The 24,237-nt window shown below is 31.7% G+C and overlaps 1 protein-coding gene across 1 annotated transcript; it reads right to left on the bottom strand.

Annotated features, from left to right (window-relative positions):
- Nucleotides 1-13,681: 13,681 nt before the first annotated feature.
- Nucleotides 13,682-22,974, bottom strand: LOC107873022 (2-oxoisovalerate dehydrogenase subunit alpha 1, mitochondrial-like). The gene is made up of 9 exons (NM_001325022.1): nucleotides 22,771-22,974; nucleotides 19,922-20,059; nucleotides 19,088-19,270; nucleotides 18,819-18,976; nucleotides 18,631-18,730; nucleotides 18,426-18,537; nucleotides 18,109-18,248; nucleotides 17,796-17,981; nucleotides 13,682-13,849 (listed from the first exon to the last, which is right to left on the bottom strand). Exons 1-9 carry the CDS (start codon nucleotides 22,972-22,974, stop codon nucleotides 13,682-13,684), a joined length of 1,389 nt encoding a protein of 462 aa, NP_001311951.1.
- Nucleotides 22,975-24,237: the final 1,263 nt, after the last annotated feature.

Genomic DNA, 24,237 nt, shown 5'->3' with positions numbered 1-24,237 from the left:
ACCACGCCGGTATGGATATGTATATATTGGATCGGGTACCACGCCGGTACGAATATGTATATGTTGGATCGGGTACCACGCCGGTATGGTACATGAACATAGATTGTTCCCTTCAGGTCATGACTATTTGGGCAAAAATAAGTCCCATAGCATGTGTGTATATATTTGTGATGAGTCTGTGGATGTTTACAGTATGGTTGATACTCTTGATGGTTATGTGGCTTGTTTGTGAGCACTGTTTGATTTGTTATTGTTGTATTATGGATTCATTGGGTATTTGATTGTGTGATATGTATTTGAAAAAGTGAAACTTTGTACTTACTTATATGTTGGTGGACTTGCTTCATTTATACGTGTTTTAATCGTAGCTCACCAAAATGTCTAGTTATCATTCTTTAATATTATAATAGAGTATTTGGTTATTAGTCCGAAAGTTTTGTGTGGGTTGTCTATGATTACAGGTTTGTTCCTATGAATATGAGAATGAAAAAGATAAGGTGAATAAAGAGGAATAGTGATGTAAGATAAGGTGAATAAAGAAGAATAGTGATCTAAGATAAGGTGAATAAAGAGGAATAGTGATGTAAGATAAGGTGAATAAAGAGAAATAATGATGTATTATCGTTGGATTATGGTTGATGGTGTAAACTAATGAGGCTAGAGTATGTTAGTAGCAAATGTAAATTGATGGAGTTGGAAGAGTATTTGGATGTTGTAACTTATATAGGTAAAGTAATAATATTATTACAACCTTAGTTGAATTATATTTCATTAAAGATGTCATGATTTATTTTCCTTAATTCTATTTTATGATTATATGAACTAACACGGCCGGCCGATGATGCCTACCAGTACGTGTGGTTGTACTAACCCTACTCTTCTATATTCCTTCTTGGAGTGTAGAGTGGATACAGGTTAGTTGCAGTTACTAGATGGATGGCGAAATTCAGCACTAACTTCTGCACTTTCTTCCTGGCAGATGTTAGAGTCTTTGTATTATTTATTTCATTGTCAGTCTATATTATAATAGGTAGCTCTTGTACATGTCTGACCAAGTCTTGGGATAGTGAATGACATTTGTAAGAAGTATTTGTAAAAAGTTTGTTTATTAGTATTTAATTTACTTTATATTTCCTTAAAAACAAAAGTCTTCCGCATATTTTTAGTTGGGTAATAAGGGTTCTCCTAGCTACTTAGAATAGGATAGATGCCCGCACGGTCCGTTAATCTTCGTCATGACAAATATTCATGTCTCCCATTAATTGTGTCAGATAGCATTGTCTGGCGATGCTTTCTGAATCTCAAAAAGAAAAAAGATATCACAAACTTAAGGTGATTGATGTCACTCCTTATATTTTAATACACTAGACATCGGACACTATGGAGATCTTTTTGAAAGTTTTATGCCTAAAATAAGTATAAGAAACAACAGATAATAACAAAAACAACATATAGTAGCAGCACATAAATTATAATGAGACAATACGATAATCGAGATCAGAACAATACAATTATAATTAACCTTTTACACAAAAATATCTTAAAGCCCGACTGAGCACGCACTCATTACCACCTGTAAAGTACAATAAACAATACAATAATTGAGATATCAAAATAATATGATTACACCTAACATTTACACAATAATTCCTCAAAGCCTGATCGGGTATTCATCCACCAACTGTAAACTACAACAAAATAATATTATAATTGAGCATAGACTAATTTGGAAGAACACTTGGTATAAGAATCGAATTCTACATATAATATATGAAGAAAAAAGAAAGAAAAACTTTACTCTCTCCGTCAATTTATGAGGTACCTTTTGAATTTTAAGATTCAGAAAATTAAATTCTATCTTTACACAAAAAATTTCTCAAAGCCCAACCAAACATTCTACCTACCACCTGTATTGTGTAGAACAAAAATCAGATGATAACATAACAAAAACTACAATAAAACAATATAATCACATTATTAGAGCAATATGATTAAACATAGCCTTTACAACACAATCAAATAACAAATTGTGTGCAAAATACATACCCTGTTTGACCATGAAAATTATAATTTTTTGGAGTTGGAGTTGAAGTTGGAGTTGAAATTGTGTTTGGCCATGAATATAAATTAAAATTATTTTTGAAATTTTGTGAGAGAAGTATGAGTGAAAAAAGTAAAACTTTTCCAAATACAGTTTCGAAATTGTATTTGAAATTTTCATGGCCAAACACATATTGTTTCACTTTTTTCACTATAGTGAAATAATTTTTCAAAAAAAAAGTAAATAATTTTCATGGACAAACGACAACTAAGAACCAAAAAAATACAAATAAAACCTAGATAATATATTGCAAAAGATTGTGAAATGGACATATAAATTGTATCATGGAATCATTTGCAAATTAGAACACCACAATTGAGAGTTGGTTGCAAAAATAAAGGAGCATATTCATATTAAAATATGGAAGGTAAAAATTAAATAAGTAAAAAATCCAACCCTAAAAAACCTTAACTAATACCACGTACTGAAAAAATAAAAATAATGCCCAGTTACCTTTTTTTGAAACAAATAACCACAACACAACCTTATAAAATTGGAAAGGAAAATTAATTTACGTTAATTGAAAAATATTACACAATTTTATACCTAAATTAATTCTACTCCTAATAAATTCTACATTTAAAAAGATTCTGCATTTAAAATATGGAACGAAAATTAAATTAATTAACCTAATAAAATTAAATAACAATTTGAGAAAATTAGTGAAAAGACGATTTTGTTTATTGAGGAGACTTTTAATAAATGGTAAAATATTCAAATCATTTTTCTAAGAGTCTTTCCACTTTTAATATATTATAGATTATAGATTGTAGATTCCTATTTGATTACTTGTTGGTAATGAACTTTGGTTAAATCAAATTAAATCCCCATAGAATTGTCATTTCTATTTTATCTTTCTTTCTTTACAATTCGTCACGTAATCTAAATTTTCGAATTAATAAAACCAGTCTCTTTATATTTTTCTTGAGAATAAGATTTTTAAAGAATTAAAATGACATTTTATCCTATTAATGTGTTAAAGCAGTTTATTTAAGTTAAATGAAATTCTCATCATCCAAGAATCAAGTTTTCTTTGCAAAAATCAAAACCTTTTCACTAGTTAGCTAAATTTCATAATTTGTTTAAATTGATATTTTTCCTTGATGACGGAGATTTTTGTTATCAAAAAACGATATTCAAAATTATTTTCTTTCTCGTTTTTATTTATAAAATAATTTTTCCCATAAAATTATAAAGGAAATAGGTTTAGTTCAATCTTCTTTTCTTAAGTTAAATAGGACCAATTTCCTTGAATGAACACATGTCATTTTAAAAGTTTAAATAAATAATTTAAATATTTCCATAAAATTAATTTTTTTGCAAAATTAGCCATTATTAAGTTAGTCAAAAATTATTTTGGTAAATCATTTTAAATGGATGCTCCTAAGTGCCTTAAAAACCTTCTTATGGTGTTAATTGGATCCTTACCCATTTTCTCTAGTTTTAAAAGTTTATTTTTATTTTTGAACCTTTAAAACTCTTTTAAGTTTTTCTTAATTTTTTATAAAAATCAAATGACGACTCTATAATTTTCTTAAAGGTTATTTCAAAATTTTCTTGAATTTTTGGAAATAGTTTTTTAACAATCCAAACCATTTTATTTTAATGAAATCGAAAAAGGATAAAATAGAAATGGTGACTTTGTTGGGGAGTAAGAGGAGGTTCTAACCAAATATTTGAACTAACGTCTTTGACTAGCTATTTAGGTTTGTAATATTTTATCTGTTTGTTTGTCTATGTGTTTAAATTTTCACAAAATTTAAATTGTTGCATTTTAGGCGTCCAATGGTTGTTCATATTTCCAAACTCAAGTTGTCCGCTTGGAAACTGGTCAAAGCCCACTCTAGACACCTAAGGTAGAGCGAAACCAAAAGCCTCATTTTAGGAATGAGCCTAGGACGACCCAATACCCGAGGGGGTATTAGGCCCATTAGAAAATCTACCCTACGTCTATTGACCACGAGTAAATTACAGACGAATCTTGTTTATGTGTTAAAGGAGTATATGTTAATTAATCTAATATATTATCCTTTGGGGTAGGGGGAAGCTTACTTCATTTGTTTTCATGTGGGAATGGCTCAACCGATCCCTTGCAGAAGATTCAAAATAGTTACCAAACCCGTCAACTGCCTTAAAGTTTTGGGGACCCATATAAGTGCATAAGATAAAAGCTAATTAGGATATATATCGGGCACCGATGATATTAAATATGACAAGAGGTGGACAAAGCTAAGAGGGTGAAGAACGACGAGGGGAGATCTAGACACTAGTGTTTTCTATTTTTTATCCACTGTGTGGGACCTTATTCTTTTTCTCATGTTATTTTTCTTTTCCCCCAAAGATTGCATCCCTTTTTGTGTAACTTTGTAGGCTTTTAAGCCCTTGTTATATATCTATGGAGATTTTGCAGTATAATGGATTGGTTTTAAATGAAATATACTTTTTTCAAATTCGCTAGGCCAATCCTTGACTCAAAAAGGTCACCCAATTATGATGCACTTATTATCCTATTGGTGTGTGATATAATTTTTTATGTGATATAACATGTTTTATGTGCGTTGTTTGAATCAAAGTTAAATTAATCTACCCACCCATGGATCGATTTACCTAAGATGAAAATAACTTTACGTGTTTACTTTATGTCGGATATCTTGCATTATTTACCACCAATGGATCTAACATATTTATCTTTGGAGTTGTTTTTAGTTTATCAGGTAACCAAGTAAGTAGAAATTGATCTGTGTTGATAAAAGTTGGTTGAACATCAATGCTTCTAAGGTAAATAAAAATTTCTTCCTTGATTGTCGCTTAGTTGCTGAAGAGAAAAGAATGATGGGTAGTAGCGACGAAAGATGAAGAGATTACCTCCGTTCTACCAGTCATTTCCTGTATCTGTAAAGACTAAAAACAATGATCTCGAGGATAGAATAGGATACTTGTTCGAAGAGTGTTGATGCTATTATAGAAGATTTACCTAAGAAGATTGAGATCAAGAAAGATGGATTAGAGGAGAAGTTGTGGAACACGTAAGAATGATAGGTAGTAGCGATGAAAGGCGAAGAGATTACCTCCGTTCTACCAGTCATTTCCTATATCTGTAAAGCCTACAAGCGATGATCTCGAGGATAAAATAGGATACTTGTTCGAAGAGTTTTGATGATATTATAAAAGATTTACCTGAGAAGATCAAGATCAAGAAAGATGGATTAGAGGAGAAGCTGTGGAACTGGACTTCTACTCCAGTTATGACTCCTCAATTGATGTGGTAGATAAAAGGATGAAATTTAACTTTTACAAAATCAGTGGTAGTTCGAATAAGGCCCAAGACCCACCCTTTAAGTTTTATTTACCTTATTTTCACTTTTTATACTTTCCAAAAGGCTTAGACCCGCACTAGTGTGGATCATAGCCAACGTATGCAATTTTCTAAAATTCAATGAAAGCCTTCTTAATTGCAAAAATATTTGTCATCTATTTTTTGTTGCATTATCTAAACACTATAATCTAACTTATGTTATTTATGAGTTCAATAATAATAATTTAAAACCTGCTAATATCATGTCATGTCAAGAGTTAAATAAACAAACCGAAGCAAATGCTGATGAATTAAAAGACTAAAAAGGAGAAACAATGGCCCTAGATCGATTAACAGAGGAACTAAAATATTTTAAGGATGAAAAAAAACCCAACCTAGAGGAGATTGAGGTAGTTAATATAGGCGGTGACGGTGAATTCAAAGAAACCAGAATCAGTCTCCTTCTTATAGAAGCACAAAAAAGAGAACTCATCAGGTTGCTTAGAGAATACATTGATATATTTGCTTGGTCCTATGATGAAATGCCAGGATTGAGTACAAATATTGTATCGCACAAGTTGCCAACTGATTTAGGTTCAATCCTGTGAAACAAAAATTGCAAAAATTCAAACCTTATCTGAGTATGAAAATCAAGAAATAACTCACTAAGCAAATTCAAGTCAGTCACTGAAGTCACAAAATATCCAATATGCCTAGCCAATATTGTTCCAGTACCAAAAAAGGATAGAAAGGTCAAGATTTGTGTCAATTATAGAGACTTGAACAAAGTCAGTCCTAAAGATAACTTTTCATTACCCAACATCCACATTCTCATTGAAAACTGTGTGAGGCATGAAATGCAGTTATTCGTGGATTGTTTTGCTGCATATCTTCAAATACTAATGGACGAAGAAGTTGCAGATAAAATGTCTTTCATCACACCTTAGGATGTTTATCACTATAGGGTGATGCCCTTCAGTCTCAAGAATACTGGTGCTACGTATATGAGAGCCATGACAACCAAATTTTATGATATAATCCATAAGGAGATTGAAGTGTATGTGGATAATGTGATCATCAAATCTCACAAGATCTTGGACCACTTGGCCTATCTGGGAAAGTTCTTTGATCGGTTGCGAAAGTACAATTTAAAGTTGAATCCTGCGAAGTGTGATTTTTGGATACCGGTTGAGAAGTTATTTGGCTCATAGTTAGTAGAAGGGGCATTGAGCTCGACTCCTCAAAAATTAAGGTGATCCAAGAACTGCCTCCTCCGAAGACAAAGAAGGAAGTCATTAGTTTCTTAGGAAGATTGAATTACATCATCGGTTCATAGACCAGTCAACAGTTGTTTGAGAACCAATCCTCAAGATGTTAAAGAAAGATGCACCAAATGAATGAACCAAGAAAAGTCAAGAAGCTTTTGACAAGATCAAGGATTATCTATCTAGTCCACTGGTACTAGTTCATCCAAGAGACAGAGGCCCTCTGTTGTATTTGCCGATCTTAGACAATATATTTGGATATGTCTTAGGATAACATGATGAAATTAGACAGAAGAAAAAAGTAATTTATTACTTGAGTAAGAATTTCACTCCACATGAGGCTTGTTACACATTATTTTAAAGGATGTGTTGTGCATTGACCTGGGTGGCCCAAAAAATGAGGCATTACTGACGTCATGTACAATATATCTTATTTGCAGAATGGATCCTTTGAATTACATATTCCAAAAGGCCAAGCCCATAGGGAATTTAGCCAAATAACAAATATTTTTGAGTGAGTTTGACATTGTATACGTGACTCAAAAGGTAATCAAACGGCAAACCCTAGTAGACCGTATAGCAGAGAATCCAGTTAATGAAGAATATGAGTCATTCTGAAGTTATTTTTTAGATAAAGTGGTATTATTCATAGGAGAAAACATTGCTGAAGCATACCCGGAGTGAAAATTGCTCTTTGAAGAGGCGGTTAATTTCAAAGGTTCGGGAATTTGGGAAGTCTTAATATTAGAAACTGGTCAACATTATCCGGTTACCACCAAACTATGTTTTCCATGCACCAATAATATGGCTGAATACGAGGCTTGGATTCTTGATCTCAAATGGGCTATTGATATGAATATGCATGATTTATAAGTCATTGGAGATTCTGGTCTACTGGTTCACTAGGTTCGAAGGGAATAGGCCCCATGTGTAGAATTGGTACAGGAGTTATGCAAGAGATTCAAGAAAGTAAAATTCAAGTATATTCTAAGCATACAAAATGAGTTCGTCGATGCTTTTGCCATCATATTCTCCATGATTCAACATCTGGATCAAAGTTACATCAAACCATTAGAAATAAGTTTAAAGGAGCATCCTACACATTGTGCATTAGTTAAGGAAAAAACAGATAGAAAGGCATGGTACTTCGATATTAAGAGATATCTAGAAGTTGGGGCATACCTCGAAGATGCAACTATCAATCAAAAAAATGATTCGTCGGATGGCCAATAATTTATTTTTAAAAGAGAAAGTCCATTATAGAAGGACCCATGGTTTAGGGTTTTTTGCAATGTATAGATTCTATTGAAGCTACAAAATTACTTAAAGAAATCCACTTCGGAACATATAGATCTCATATGAATAGGTTCACTCTAGCCATGAAGATCCTAAGAGCTGGATATTTTTGGATGACCATAGAAAGCGACTGTAGTAAGTTTGTGCAAAAATATCATAAGTATCAGATACACGGGGATCTAATCCGGGTGCCCCCACATGAACTTTATGTTATGAGCTTGCCTTGGCCGTTTGTAGCTTGGGGCATAGATGTCATCGGCCCAATTGAGCCACCAACTTCTAATGAACATAGATTCATCTTAGTTGTTATCGATTACTTTACCAAGTTATAATACCCAGGATTTTTGACCCTTAAAAAATTTCATGGATTTCTGGAAAAGATACGACTAATGGTTACCAATCATATGCTGGGGTACAGTTCGTATGGGTTGGTCGTATGCTGACCAGTGTTGGTTGGATTGGTTTTCGGAATGGATGTGACTTGGTGGACACGAGTCGTATTAGTGGATACGGGTCGTCTAGTTTGGGGTTTTTCCTTCACTTAATCTTAGACTTGGTAGCTTAACTTGGATCTGATTATGGAATCGAAAACTAAACTACGATATGAATATAAAAGCTAGAGATAAATAGAGAAGTAATAAGATAGACACAATGCAAGGAATTGAAAGCAAATAAAGGATGTATCAAACCTTAAACCCTCAATCAATTAAACCAAACAAAGAACCTAAATCTTACGTGGACCTTAAGGGAATCGATTCCCAAGCAACTCATATTTCTAAACAAAAGATCAACACAAGTGAATCCACGCTTGCCTCACACTCTCAGAAGTGTTCAAATTCATAATTCAACATAAAATACCTAAAAAGAAATAAAACTAGCTATTTATAGCCATGAGCTATTTATTACACGATAGGCCCAAAAGTGACCCTAAAAGCTATTGGGCCCAAAAGTAATCCAAAGCCCCAAAACATTGGAATGGACGCCCATACTCTCTCGAAGTCCAAGCTATCATCCAAATATGGTGTCGCCCATTCCTTTCTTGGAGGATATCACCAAATATAGCTTCTTTCCAAGCTATCCTCCATTCATGTATTTGACCTCCTAGAACAACCAAGTCTTGAATCTGTAGATGTGATCCTTGAAGCATCAATCCCAAAGGAGTAGAGCCCATTGATCTTGTATCACCCTTCATTTCTTGAAGAGGATTCGTCCTTGAATCCATCTCCTTTATCAACTTGCCATTGCACCTTTCAAGTTTGGAATTCTTTGGTAAGAATTCCATTAGGCTTTTAATCTCATTTTCATATAGCATTCTCCTTGCATCCTCCTTCTATATTGTTTATTCATGAACCTGCACAAATAAAAGAGTGATTCTAGGTAAAATTCCAGCATCATGGTTAGCGAGGTACAAAGGTTCCATGTTGGAATTGGTATTTTCAATTTGGATTTAGGTTGGTTGAACAATGTCTTCAAGAACTTGATTTGTAGTAGGTTGGGTAGAGGGAACATGTTCTTAAGGTGGAATCAGATGTGGTCTTTGGTAATGGGGTGTTTGTTGGTGGAATTGTGGTGGTTGGGGTACATTTGGTGGGGTTTGGGTAGTAAGACATGTCATCTTTTCCATGTTTCCTTTCAAGCGTGACCCATCCTCCTTCTAACTATTCTATTCTTGTTGCCAATCCATGATGGCTTCCTATACGATTTTTAGTGTTGCATTACCCATAGTTCTTTAACACAATTGAGAAAAGGGATGAAACAATAATTGATGATTCTCTTGGAGGTTAAATACTTAACTCAACAAAGAAAGACACAACAAAAAACACACAAATACATTACGACACAAAATAAGAATAAATAAGAATTAACTGAACAACTAAGTAGATTACAGTTTAGTTGTTAATTAGTTTCAAGAATCAAAGAAATGAAAGGAGGAATTAAGAGATGAAATCAATGGTTTTGAACCCGATTTGGTTGAGTTTTGAAGTTGATAAGGTGTTCAATAGAGTTGGAGATGCGTTGGATATGTGTTAGGACTGCCAAGACGCACCTTAGACGCATACCAAATACGGGGTGGACTGTTTTGAGGTATGGGAGCAGGTTGAGGGCAGTTTGGATGCATGAGGGTGTTCCCTTACTGTTTGGACCTGCTTTGGATATGTGGAATCATCCCAAACGCCGGTCCAAGGCAGTCCAAACGCAGGTCAGCCACCAGCTCACTTAAAGTACAATTTTTGTCCTCTTGTGGTCCCCTTTGTCCTCTTCTTTAGAATATTCTCTTGGATCTTCAAAAAGGTTCTTGTACAAACACTTTTGGACACATTTTTCTTCACTTTTGAGGATCAAACAACCAATTTTTGAAAAGAATTCAAGATGAAGATTTGAAGTTTCCTCAAGAATACTCAAGAAAACCAAGAACAACAAAATTTCAAAATACTTTATCTCTTAAACCGTTGATCAAAATGAGACAAAATTTTTAACCAAGGCTGTTTTCAACCTTATAAACTCATTCCAAGCATCGATTTTCTCAGCTTCTCAACCAAAAATTTCATATTTTAACTCCACCTTCAACCTTCAAACTTGAGCTTCTCAACAATGGTTGATTCTCTAATCACCTCCGATTGAGCTCAAATTCAAGGTTTAGACTCTAATGGTGTTAGGGAACAAAATTTAACACCAAAACACAAGAAAAAAGAACAAAATCAAAGACTCAAAATTTAACCTAAAGACAAAAACGTGAATAGTACTTTTTTGGGGATTTTTGATTTTTGACTCTCTTTTTTGTTGATTTTTGAGATTGCAAAACCCAAGACTAGAATCGTGGAAATAATTCTAAGCTCGGCTATGATACCAAATGATGCATGAAAAAATTACAAAATCAAAAACTAAACTACGATACGAATGCGAAAGCTGAAGATAGATACAGAAGTAATAAGATAGGCACAATGCAAGGAATTGAAAGTAAATAAAGGGTGTATCAAACCCTAAACCCTCATTCAACTAAATCGAACAAAACATCTAAATCTTACGTAGACCTCAAGGGAATCAATTCTCAAGAAACCCATATTTCTAAATAAAAGATCAACACAAGCGAATTCACGCTTGCCTCACACTCTCACAAGTGTTCAAATTCATAGTTCAACATAAACTACCTAAAATGGAAATAAAACTAGCTATTCATAGCCATGGGCTATTTATTACACAATGGGCCCAAAAGTGATCCTAAAAGCTATTGGGCCCAAAAGTGACCCAAAGCCCTAAAACATTGGAATGGACGTCCATACTCTCTCGAAGCCCAAGATATCATCCAAATGTGGTGTCACCCATTCCTTTATTGGAGGATATCACCAAATATAGCTTCTTTCTAAGCTATCCTCCATTCACGTATTTGACCTCCTAGAACAACCAAGTCTTTAATCCGTAGATGTGATCCTTGAAGCATCGATCCCAAAGGAGTGGAGCTCATTGATCTTGTATCACAACGGGATACCTAGGGTACGAGTGGTGGGTACCACTTGTATTGGAAAGTACGGCCGGTATGGTTAGTCGTACCCCCTAACGTGATTTTATGAAGTTTAAGTGAGGGCAATCTGGATATTTCCCCACTTAACCTAATAAGGACCCACAACTTTTAACTCACTTCAGAGGTTATTTCACCTATTATTCTATTCATTAACATTTATAAAACACTCTATAATCCTCTCTAAGGCTTTTGGACAAAGGAAGCTAGGGTTTCATCTTAAGGATTAATTTGGGGCTTGTGTCTGTGATTTCTCTCCATCATCTACTCAATTTAAGGCATGTACTCTTCCCTCATTGTTAGTTACAACTAAAGGCATGGTTTTATACAATGTTTTCATGGCATGATTTATTGTATGGTTTTAGGGTTTTCAAATATGTGTTGGGGTTTTAATTATAAATGCTTGGTTATGATTTTTTTCATGTTTTAATTATGTTATTACATACTTTAATGGTGGTTTTGGATAATTGGTTTCATGGTAATGGTCACATGTTAATTGGTTTTGGTGTTGGAAATACTATGCCCCAACATGTTTGATAAAATTCCTACGATAATGCTTTTACTATATTATTGGATTTTTAATGGAACTATTGCATGGTTTGAACTTGGTATATGGAACCCTAAATGGTGTAAATGGTTAAATAGAATGGTTTGGTGGTCATGGTTATGGTTAATTGAATATCCTTAAAGGGTACAATGGAATCCCCCAAGTAAACATATTAATGGACAACTTGTGGGGTACATGGAACTCCCCTAAGCAAACATAATAGAACACTTGTGGGATACATGAGATTCCCCTAAGTTTACTTGGTAAACAGGTACATAGGAATCCCTTTACCTTAAAAGGCTTGGGTAAGGACAATACTTGCAAATTGTAGTCGGTATGACGATACCACTATTAATAGCCTTGGTTAATAATAAATGGAATAATGGATTGGTTGGTTGGAAATGGTTTTAATTGGACAATAATGGGGGGATTTGAAGGAACCTTTTTTTAAAAAAAAATTATAATTAATTTTTCATAATTAATGGACCATAATGCCACGTGACAGTTTCTAATTAGCCTTTTTTGTCACATCATCACGTATGTATTACACACACTTGACATTTTAGTTGATTGACCAAAAAATGTCCAATAGGAACAAAATTGGGAGGGTTTAGGGGTTTGATAGGTACAAGCCTTAGTTTAGGGGCCTAACTGAATTTTAGGGACAAGTTTAAGGGGTCATCGATGGGTTTGGCCATTGCCATACATATACATATATGTGCTATGTATCAGATTACAAATAACATAATATCTTCACTATTTAAATCACCCATATACATAACAATTTATTCTGATACGTGATTTTAGAGTATTTGACTCGTTGGGCTTCCGTCAATGCTCAAATCGTCAAAGTATGTTCGAAGCTCGTTGGAGGAGAGAAACTTTTGGGGTTTTATTAGATTTTTAATTGAGGGAAAGATGGAAGATGAAACGGCTAATGGTGGCTCCTCATCGGAGCAGCGACGAAGGCAAAGAGACGGGGTTGGTCGGGTGCACCGATCGGAGAAGAGTGGGATGCGGCGGTTGTGGGCTGAAGTGTCTTGGTTTAACTTTTTTGTTGAAAAGTTGATGTTGAGCAATTTAAGAACGGGTTTGTACATTCATAATTTGAAAATCACCTATTTGATGTTCCTTGATTTTAGGCACTCTTTGAGAAGCATTAAGCGTAAGAAAATGGTATGTGAGATATGCATATGAAATTTGGAGAGAGCGTGTCAAAAAGGAATTTTTGTAATTACTTTTGATAGTTGAGATTTTATGTAATAGTAGAAACTTAGGTTGTAGTTCTAATTAATTTTTCCTTTAATTTAACGACCTGAAAGATTGTAATAACTGACGAGTTTATGAATCAAAATTCAACCAATTATTGTTTGAAATTCAGGAAAATCTCGATGCCTAAAGTTTTGAATTGTCAAAATTGAACTTCAAAGCAATGCTCCAAATTTGAATAGTGACTTGAAATTGAATTGCAAAAATTGAACTTTAGGCCACTGTCCTACTGAAGTTTAAAGAAGTGAATTGTTAATATTTGGAGAACAGTTGCAGAAATTAAGTTCATTATATTAAAATTTACATAGTATTAATTAAGCTAAGTCTCTCAGAACATTGGTACATGATTTGCTATTAATTTGCATACTTTCAATCCCAAAAAATATTATACCTATACATGAAGATCAATAGGGTAGTCTTTAGGGTATTTCTTCATTGAATCTCTAATAGACCTCTCTTGCTCATAGAGATTAGGTGGCATTTGATCATACACATCTGTAAACATTTCTGTCAATGCAGGTTTTTCCATTCCTTCTGCTGTTTTAATTGCCTCTAATACCTGCCACATCACAATGAAAAATTGATTTCAATTTTACAACCTATATAAGAATTATGTACATCAGAGGGGTCAAATGGATGGATTGATCTAAATAAGAGCGGGTTAAAATGGTTATGTTAATAGGGAAAAGGATATGTACTGGCCTTTTTAAAAAAAAATGACCACAATTTGAAAAGATGGACAACTGTAGCCAGTCGGCTATTTTTAATTTCCTTTTTTAATCATTTGGTCCAATTGGGCACATGCAGTCTCTATACTCAATCAATACACTTTTATAATATATTGATACACTATTTAAAAAAGATAAAGGAAATTCTATGCAAGCACATGCAGTCCCTATACCCAATTGATACTCTTTTATACCACATTAATACACTTTTATACTACGTTGATATACTTGCAGTTTTCATATACTCCATTGATACTCTCTTATACTAGATTGATACATTTTTAGAATGCATATAGAAATTATATAGCGTCGTATAAATATGTATCTAAATAATAACTATAGTTAAAAATTGTATAGAATATGTATAAAAATGATATAATCATTATATAGAATATGTATATGTATAGAAACTGTATCATTATTATAGCCTACGAGAAATTGTTTTCATCAATTACTAATAATGAAGCAATGTAATTTTTATTAAAAATTTGTGAAATAATGATTACAAAGAGACCAATTTCTATTGTATTCAAATGATCGGTAAATACCAGTGAGCTTACTGGTAATATCAGGTCACTGGTGTAAAACTACCAAAAGACCGGTTCAATGCCAGATGGTGGGCCCATATGTATATACTATCATTGATGGTGCCACGTGGAAAGTCAACGGGTCGGTTGGTTTTGATTGGTTTATATACTATCAAGTAAAATTGTTGGGTCAGGCAATTTTCAAGTTCTTAGTTTTTTTCTCTTCGAAATTATCCCTTCATGTACAATCCGACAAAATTGGAAGAGAAAACTCACTCTCCAGATGTCACTCTCCACACACGCCAAATGGCCATTTGGTTGAAATTAATTTTCCAAGTAGCTATTTAATTAGGTTTACAATTTAAGTGTTAATTTTATAGAATTATTTTAATTTTAGATATTATTTTTATCTTTTTCCTTTGTTAATAAATGACGTGTCAAAAGTTACTTAGGCTAGGCTGAAATGAGCTAATAAACGTGTCAGCTTAATCAGCGTTAAATCATACTTTCTTTCTTTGTTTCTTTATAATTTATTTTGGAAGATATATTGTAACTGAGAAAATCAAAAAGTCTTTCTAAAATATACTACAGGGCAATACTCATGCCAGCACAGACATAATAAAACTTAAAATTATTAATATATCTTTATCAAAACAATAAATATTAGGACTATTGTATTTTAATCAAATACTGGATGAGTCGTTTTGCATGTAAAAGAATAACGAATTATTACAAGATAATTATTGAGTAATGAAATATGTTTACTCCTCACAAAGGTAAAATTTTATTATGTGCTTTCTTGGGCTCCTCTTTTCTTGATTCATGTTGACTTGACATAAATTTTAAAGAAATCTTTATTAAGAATTTATTTTACTAAATTCACGTTGTTAGACTATTAGTATTTTATACAATTCCTTAATGGTTGATAAGGACAATTAGAAGAAAATAATAAATTTCTCTTAATTTACTAAAATAACAAGTAAAAACTAAATTATTTTTAATATAAAAGCCTAGTCAAAAGAAATATATAACATTTATTTACTTGAAATATTTAATTATGATTAATTAATATGAATTATCATCTTATTAAAATCATATAATTATATTAAATTTAGGTAGATATTTCTCTTTTCGTCCTATGACTTCCTTTTTGTTTTATTCCGTTCTAAATAGAATATCATCATACTATAATTAGTAACAATTTAATTTTAGATTTTTCTTCCTTTAACGAAATAATTTATACTCATACAAATACATAAAGAATATTTTAGATGATAAATTTCAAAAGTCTTTATTTTCTTTTTAAGTATTTTATCAAGTCAAATAATACCACATAAAAATTTAAAAAAATCAACATTTACCTTTCACATTCCTAGCAGAAATATAGAAGAAAATTGTTTACCCGTCACCAAATCTTAATGGGAACTATATAGATGAAATTTGGATCTTCAATGGCCCCACATACAGTAGCGGATTCAAAAAAAAAAAATTTCAGAAAATTTGAAAAATGAAAATATAAATATAGCTAGAGTTTAAAATAGTAACAGCTGTCAGTAGTGAAATTTATAAAAAGAAAATAAACTTGTGCCTCAACGAGAATCGAACCAACGAAGTTGGGCTAGAGCATGCAGCACAAGCAGTGCAGCCCAATACCACAAAGCTACCTAACTCCTTTGGTTTAGGTGGTTCAAAATTAATATTTGTACATAAATATAAATTTCCTATTCTATATATACAACGTAATTTTTTGCCAAGGAGATTTGAGTGAATCCTTGACAACCTCTCCTGCCCACATATCCAATAACACTTCAAGGTTAGGCAAGATATGTAATTTAAGAGGAAAGAAAGGATTTTCTTGAAGCTGTCGACATGGTCTAAATGAAACAACATAAATAACAACCTTCTCAAGCAAATTAATCTATAAAATGTCTTTAATACCCTGAATTTCATTTATATTGACTTTAAGCATACATGTTGAAAGTGATTTTTCTACTATATATAATTTTGACAAAGGTTTTAATTAGTTTGAATTACATATTGATTCGGAGTAGAGCTGTCAAAATAAGCTGACTCAACCCAACCCAACCCAACCTAACTCCAGCGGCATAGAGAGTTACATGGGTTAGGATGGGCTAACCTTTTTAACTAAAGGCCTTTAAAATAGCATCCCAATCCAGCCCTAAGCGGGTCATGGGTTGGAATGGATTGATTCTTCAAAAAAAATAACTCAAAGTATGATAAAGTAAGATAATGTAAATACTAGATAATCACCACCTTTTATGTTTTCACTTTAATATGTCACCTAGTAGTTTTTAGCATGTTATAGACATCTTATTAATACCTTTAGTTGTAATTAGCTCGTGACATTTATTGAAATAAGCGGAGAAAGAATGATTAGCTACAAATTTCAAGGAAAAATTCTAATATGATTAAGATAATAAATACAGACATACACAAAGTATCTACATAAATGCAGTAAGATCATAACAGAAGAGAGCTTAGATTTTAAAAAATAGAATGTTGCATTAAACAACAATATCAAATACTAAATCATCACAAGTAAAAATAACTTTTTGAAGTTCACAATTAAAAGCAGTTTATCAGTTATTTCATACACGTTCTAAGAACTTTTGAAAATGAATATCAACCAAAGGATGGATAAAAAATAAGTAGTTTGTTAGAAAAGACTGACAAAATCCTAATTCTTAACAAATAAATGATCAACTTAAAAATATTTAATAAGCCCCAGTCCACGGGCTAGCCTAAGCTAACGGGTTAGGCTTCTGAGGCCGATAGACCAAGTGAGACTGGGCTTATAAGCTTCGTTCCTAAATGGGCTGAAAAAACTTAATTCAACCCCTCTTAATTATGTATAAATAACATAAATACCAACCCTTTGGAGGTAATAACACTCTCTCCCACTTTTTAAATTACTTTACTCTCTCTCCCTATTAATATACATAACATAGCCGACATATACATAGCAATCTGTGTATATGTTGGGATTTTTGTAATATGTTTAGGAAGTTGAGATTTTTTGAAATATTGAAAACATAAGTTGTGTATTTGTGTAATTTTTAGCTTAATTAAAGGATTGAGTTGGGTCTGCCTCATGGGCCAAGTCCATTTTGACAACTCTAACCCAAATTATAGATGAATGAACTGAACGAGTTAAAATGAATTGCGTTGATCAATAAACGGATCAAACTTAAACTAATTAGACAGAGTGGGCTAAATTTATAATCAATACCTGTTTCTTGACATTTCTGGCGAGTTCAGATTCTTTATCTTCACTCCACCAACCATATCTCTCAATATATTTTTTGAATATGGATATGGGGTTTCTGGCTGTTTTCCAATATTCTATTTCATTCATTGGTCGATACTTTGTGGAATCATCTGATGTCGAATGGTGTCCCACTCGATAAGTCATTGCCTAACATTTTTCACCAAATTAAGGAAACAAGTTATACAATTTTTCACCTCATAGTAGTTAAATTTATCCTTCAATATATATGATGCATTCAAAAGCCAATTACAGTATATATGTGTGTTAATTTCACCTCAACTAATATTGGCCTTCCCTCATTAATTGCCATATTACGAGCTGCGCCAATAGCACTATAAACTGCAATAACATCATTCCCATCTACGCGAATACTTCTTATTCCATAACCTAGCCCCTTTGCCACAACGCCATCACCTGCCACGATAAATAAAAGGCAGAAAAAGTCACAACATAGATGAATCACATTAATTCTTTTGTGTCACCAGTCTTTCTTTGTTTTTTTGCTTAAAAGGTGTGTCTAGATAGTTAAATATCATCATATAAAATGAAACAGAAATAGACGGAGCAATTTTATTGAAATGAATAATATACTTCGAAATTGTTCGTGTACAGGGGTGCTTATGGCCCATCCATTATTCCGACATATGAAGATAACAGGAGCTTCCATAACAGCTGCAAAGTTCAACCCAGCATGAAAATCTCCCTGCATTATATGTTTTTTCACTTACCTTATTTGACTGTAATGGTTAAAATTAGAAAGTTAATTAGTACTACAAAGTGTTCATTAATTAATTACCTCACTAGTTCCACCATCCCCTGTAAATGCAACAGCACAAGCACCCCTTTTATCCATTTTCAGAGAATAAGCCACACCAGCAGCCTGAGATATCTGAGTACTACATGTGCAAGGGAAACAAAATACTTAATTAAGTAGCAGCACATCATCATCACGCTTTTTACTAAGAATTTAAATTGAATACTTACGCTAAAGGTGACGATATGGTAATAACATTGTGTTTGTTGGAACCATAATGTACTGGCATTTGCCTGCCTTTCCCTTTATCATCCTTATTCCCAAAACATTGATTTGTGCATTCTTGAACTGTGAAGCCGCGCCATAATAACACTCCTGCTTCACGATACTGCAACATTGCAATATTAGTTTAAGTTCTAGTACTAACAGTGCAACAATTATTTACATAATTAACAGGTCGATTCGATTGTTTAAAAAGTAAGTTGAGGAAATTAATTACTTGAGGTAATACAAAGTCTTGTGGAGATAGAGCAGCAGCAGAAGCAATGTTGACAGCTTCTTCACCAAAAGAGGTCATATAGAAGGAAATTCTGCCTTGTCTTTGTGCTTCATAAAGTAAGGTGTCCATTGTCTTGAGAGTAACCATGGCACTATACATGTTCACAGCTACGTCTTCCCCTACCTAATTTAGATTAAGTAGAAGAGATTATATAATGTCTTATATATCACAACGTAAATGAATTTTAACACGATTATTTTAATTAATTACACATGCTATAGTAGGAACTTGGTTCATTTTTTCAGGTTATTTTATGATAAGGAAAAAAGGGCAAATATACCTCAACCCCCCCTCTTCCCAATTATGTGATTTGTAGATGCTATATCTTTTTTTAAAAAAGTGAGAAATACTCTGTCTATCTAATAAATAGACAATATTTACTTTTTTCGTTAGCAAACATAGATATACCTTACAAACTATATTTGCTTCTGGCACATATTACGTTAATTCAAATTTACACACTGTAAGTATCAATCTAACGTAATACTCCTTTTATTTTTAAATAAGTTTTATTTTACATAATCAAGATGACAAAAATACATTAATGTTGTTCTTTCAATTTTACTCTTACTTAAATAAAAGGAGTTTTATATAACTAAGAAACTACGTACTAAAGAACTACATTTTTTTTTAAGGGAACGCTAGTAAAAACACATCTTATTTTTTAGGAATGAGTAACTTTCTTAGAAGGGTATATCTAAACGAAAGTAACACTTATTTTAAAATGACGGAAGCAGTAGTTAATAAAATTGAAGATTAAATGTTGGTACGTACCTGTTCGTGTATGGTATTAGAAATTAGGGAACCATCATCATTTAGAACTCGATAACATGGCAATCTCTTATGTGATGCCTCTGAAATAAATTTCATTTGTGATGTCAATGGAACTTTTCCACCTGGAAAATTCAAATCCTGCATGTTTCAATCAATTATTACCAATTATCAGTTTACACAAGTACACATATTAAAACTTTAACCTTCACTTTTTTGGGTTTTAATATTTAACCTTCACTAAATTACGTATAATCTATACAGTAATATTTAGGTCTTCATAAAAACACGTAAGTATTTTAAACATCTAAGTATTTAACAAGTTTTGTCTTTAAAGGTTACATCTAATAGTTCGAAGTCATTATTTCATTATTTTACGGTTAATAAACATTGTAAATAAAAACATAATACTTCCTCTATCTATTTTTAATTATTCATTGTTGACTTGACATAATTTTTAAGGAGCAATAAACAGAATGACAATTTTATAATATCATTAGTTGAATATAATAAATTCAATATTGTAAGAAATAATTATAACTAATAAAAAGGGTAAATTAGGAACTAAGTATTTCCTCTGTTTCAAAATAGTTAGACACTCGTTGACTTGACACTTCCTTTAAGAAAATATTTATTAGTAATTGATTTTATCAAATTAGTCTTATTAATTATATTTTAAAAATATAAATTTGAGTATATATACTTTGTTTAGTTACTTATTGATAAAGATAGTGTTGGAAGAACATAGTAAAATACTCTTAATTTCATAAAAGGGACAATTAAATTGAAATAAATATTTTTAGAAAAAGAATCAACTATTTTAAAAATTTACCCTTCTATTTATTATTTCTTAAGAGATAGTCCAGCCGTTTCATTTTATTTCGCCCTTGTTAATCTGAAACATCCCTTAAAATCAATAATTAGAGATATATTGGAGTACTAAGTTAATTTTATTAATGATGTTTTGGAAATCCAAATGTATTACTATCAGTAGTCTATGTAATTATTTAATATTAATGATAGAAAAAAATATATACACATAAAATTCTTTTGATTTCATACATTAAACAAATAAATTAAAATAATTAGTTTTAGTAAAAAAATCAAATAAAATGAAGAAAATATGTCTAAGTCAAATAGGAACATGTAAAACTGTGATCTTCGGTCATGGCGCGTGGTGGAATAAATGTGGCCCGGACGGTTGGTTATGGAGATGTTGGGTGGCTCATTAATGCTCACTTTTAATTTCCTCAGTAAATGTGGCATGAAAAATAAATGAGTTAAAGAAAAATGATAAATTAAAAAAATATTTTTAAAAAGTATTTTTGTTATTTCAAAATAATAATTTATTTTAACTTTACATGAAATTTAAAAAAATTAAATTAAATTAAATTAAATTTTGTGCTTTTAAATTAAAAATAAGTCAAATATAATAAAATATATTTAAATTTAATTATAGTAGATATGTCGAAAAAAATTAAAATTAAAAAATTTCTAAAAAATTCTTGAAACAAAGTAAAAGAAAAATCATTTTTTTTGAAACAGAGGATTAATTAAGTGTGCTTAGTTGTATATCATTCAATTGAATTGATTTATTTTTAGGTATTTTTAACTTTTAAGTATTTTTTTTATTTTAAAAAGTATTTGATAAAGACAAAAAGTATTTTTAAGCACTTTATTTTATACTTAAAAACTACAAAAATAAGTCAAAAGCTAAAAATTACTATCTATATTATCTACTTTTGAATTCTCTTTTAAGTCACTTTAGAAAAGCACATCCAAACACCCTATTAATTTAATAGAATCTTAATAAATATTTTCCCCTCAATGGTGTCAAGTCCAAAGGGCTAACAAAAATAAAATAGGAATACTTTGCTCTAACACATTTATTTTTTACTTGTTACATTTAGATTTGACATGTATATTAAATAAATAATGATCACATGACAGTTTTATCACATTATTCCTATTAATTAATGTTTAGAATTAAGTTTGAAAATAAGTAATTAATATTAAAGATAAATTTGAAAAGAAATATTACTATTTTCTTTTTTATATGTTAAAAGTGATAAGTAAACATAAAATTTCTTTTTAGATAGCGGTCAAGTAAAATGAACAGAGAATAGTTTTTATGCAGTTTACCCTTAAAACAAACAAGGAAACTTGAGATAGAAGAGTATCATGCAAAATGGAACAGATGACATACCTACAAGTATTTTTTTCCATTCAATAATACGTGTCTATATATTACTTTTTGAATATAATGAATTTAGTTATGAGTGATATTTAACAGTGAGGATAAAATAGATAGAAAAGAATAAATTATTTATTTATTTTTTAAAATGAACAAATACTATTGCACATCTATATTAATATATAGTAGACAAGTATTGTTGAACGGATGAAGTAATTAATAGTTCTTCCGTTTCAATTGATACTTACTTCATTTCAAAATGTAGATGGCCTTCTTACTAAAAGCAATTGTTTCAATTTAATTGTCCCTTTTATGAAATTAAGATAATTTTCTTGTGTTCTTCCAATATAACTCTATCATTAAATGATTAAACAAAATGTACATACACAAATTTATATTTTTAAAACATAAATAATAAAGCTAATTTGATAAAATAATCTTCTAATAAAGACAAACTATTTTGAGAGGAAGGGGGTTATGAAGTTAACTAATTATTCTCTCTATATAGAACTTAACATTTAATCTTCTGAAATGGCCAAACTATATAGTTAATATAATCGATGCATGATATTGATCAAGTTGTACATAGCAGTAGTTGTTAATTACTAACTTATTAGATTTGGAGTATTCAACAAAAAGAGAGTTCAAATAATCTTGCCTGATTTTGGTAAGCAATATTGTCACTATAATCCTCCTCCTCAGAGCTGCCGCATGGATCCAGTTTCTGTCCAGCTTCCATCGAACCGAAACGTCTCCGTACGATACCAACAGCGGTACACTCGCCGGAAAAAGCCATCGGCAGCTTTCTTATAACACCACGTATTGAACTACTTCTTGTTGATTTTAAAAACCAACTTGCCATTGAACTACTTTTAGATATTGGCCTTAAGAATTATGTCTTAGCAGTAGTACTGGATGAGTATATATATATACATATATATATGTGTGTGTAATGTATGTAGGTATTTACTATCTTATCTATATCCATTAATTGGTAGTATTATATAGGAGGAAGAAAAACCGTGATCACCCTTTTTTTCCTTTTTTGGAAATATAGTACCATAGTGAGGATTATGGAAACAGATTTCCAAAATATTGGTTGTCTATTCAATTATTTTAAAATTAAATTGAGAGGAAATAACATTCAATCAGAGTAGGAGCCTAAAGTAGGGGTGTCAAGTGGGCCGGGCCGATCCGGCCCGACTACGTAACCCGGCCCTATTTGACCCGGTCCAATAAGTCCTAGGGCTTTAGGGTTTCGGGTCCCGGGCAGGTTATTTTGTTAAAATGGGCCCGGTTAACCCGGTCCGGACCAAGCCCAGTTCAGGCCCGCCGGTTAACCGGCGCGCCCCGGTCAGAAAAAAATAAAATATATATATATATATATATATATATATATATATATATATTTTAGATTTTGGGCCAAACTAGCCGTTGGCCCAACGGCTATATAGCCATTGCCGTTTGGGCCCATTTATTTTTTAAAAAAAATAAAAAACTTTAAAAAATATTTTTTAATCCAAAAAAAAAATCTATAAATACCCTACAACTTCAAATCATTTTTCACACAATTTTTCACTCTATCAAATCTCATTCTCTCTCAAATCTCAATTCTCAATTATCAATTCTCAAATATTCAATATATTTAATTTCTTAAAGTGTTCACTTTAATTTTTTAATTTTTCATTTACAAAGTACGAGCGAAAGTTTCTAAAGTCGCAATCTTCGGATACTTCCAAAATTTGATATTGTCGTTCCATCTCTTACGTTTAATTTTTATTGATTGTATTAATTGTTTAATATTTAATTTTATTATATTTGTGTATTTTAAATATTTTTAGTTTAATTTAATTTATATTATGGATAAATTAAGAAACCTCGCTACTAAAGGTGTTAAAAATTTTTATCCCAGAAGCGGTAGTGGTAATAAAAAGCGAATTACTAGCGGTAGATGTAGTTCAAGTAGTAGATATACCCGTGTGCCTTCGCCTTCGGTACTGCTTGGTACACCTTTTGAGGAAGAAATAGGTGTAGGTGCTCACGATATGGATTATGTAGAAGCTCAGAAAAATTACGGTATAGACGAAGAAAATGAAGTAGATGCGATTAATTTAGATGAAGATAA

Source organism: Capsicum annuum, chromosome 6 (assembly GCF_002878395.1).
Source record: "Capsicum annuum cultivar UCD-10X-F1 chromosome 6, UCD10Xv1.1, whole genome shotgun sequence".
In the NCBI taxonomy this organism is placed as follows: domain Eukaryota; kingdom Viridiplantae; phylum Streptophyta; class Magnoliopsida; order Solanales; family Solanaceae; genus Capsicum; species Capsicum annuum.
This window is presented reverse-complemented; position numbering and strand designations above follow the sequence as displayed.

Bases quoted from the DNA above. Each gene is read 5' to 3' on its own strand.
- LOC107873022 (NM_001325022.1), bottom strand. From the start codon at position 22,974: ATGGCAAGTTGGTTTTTAAAATCAACAAGAAGTAGTTCAATACGTGGT. The intron at 19,271-19,921 runs GTACGTACCAAC...AATCTAAATTAG, and splicing joins CTAATACCATACACGAACAG to GTAGGGGAAGACGTAGCTGT. The intron at 13,850-17,795 runs GTATTGATTATA...GTGATGTGGCAG, and splicing joins CCAGAAATGTCAAGAAACAG to GTATTAGAGGCAATTAAAAC.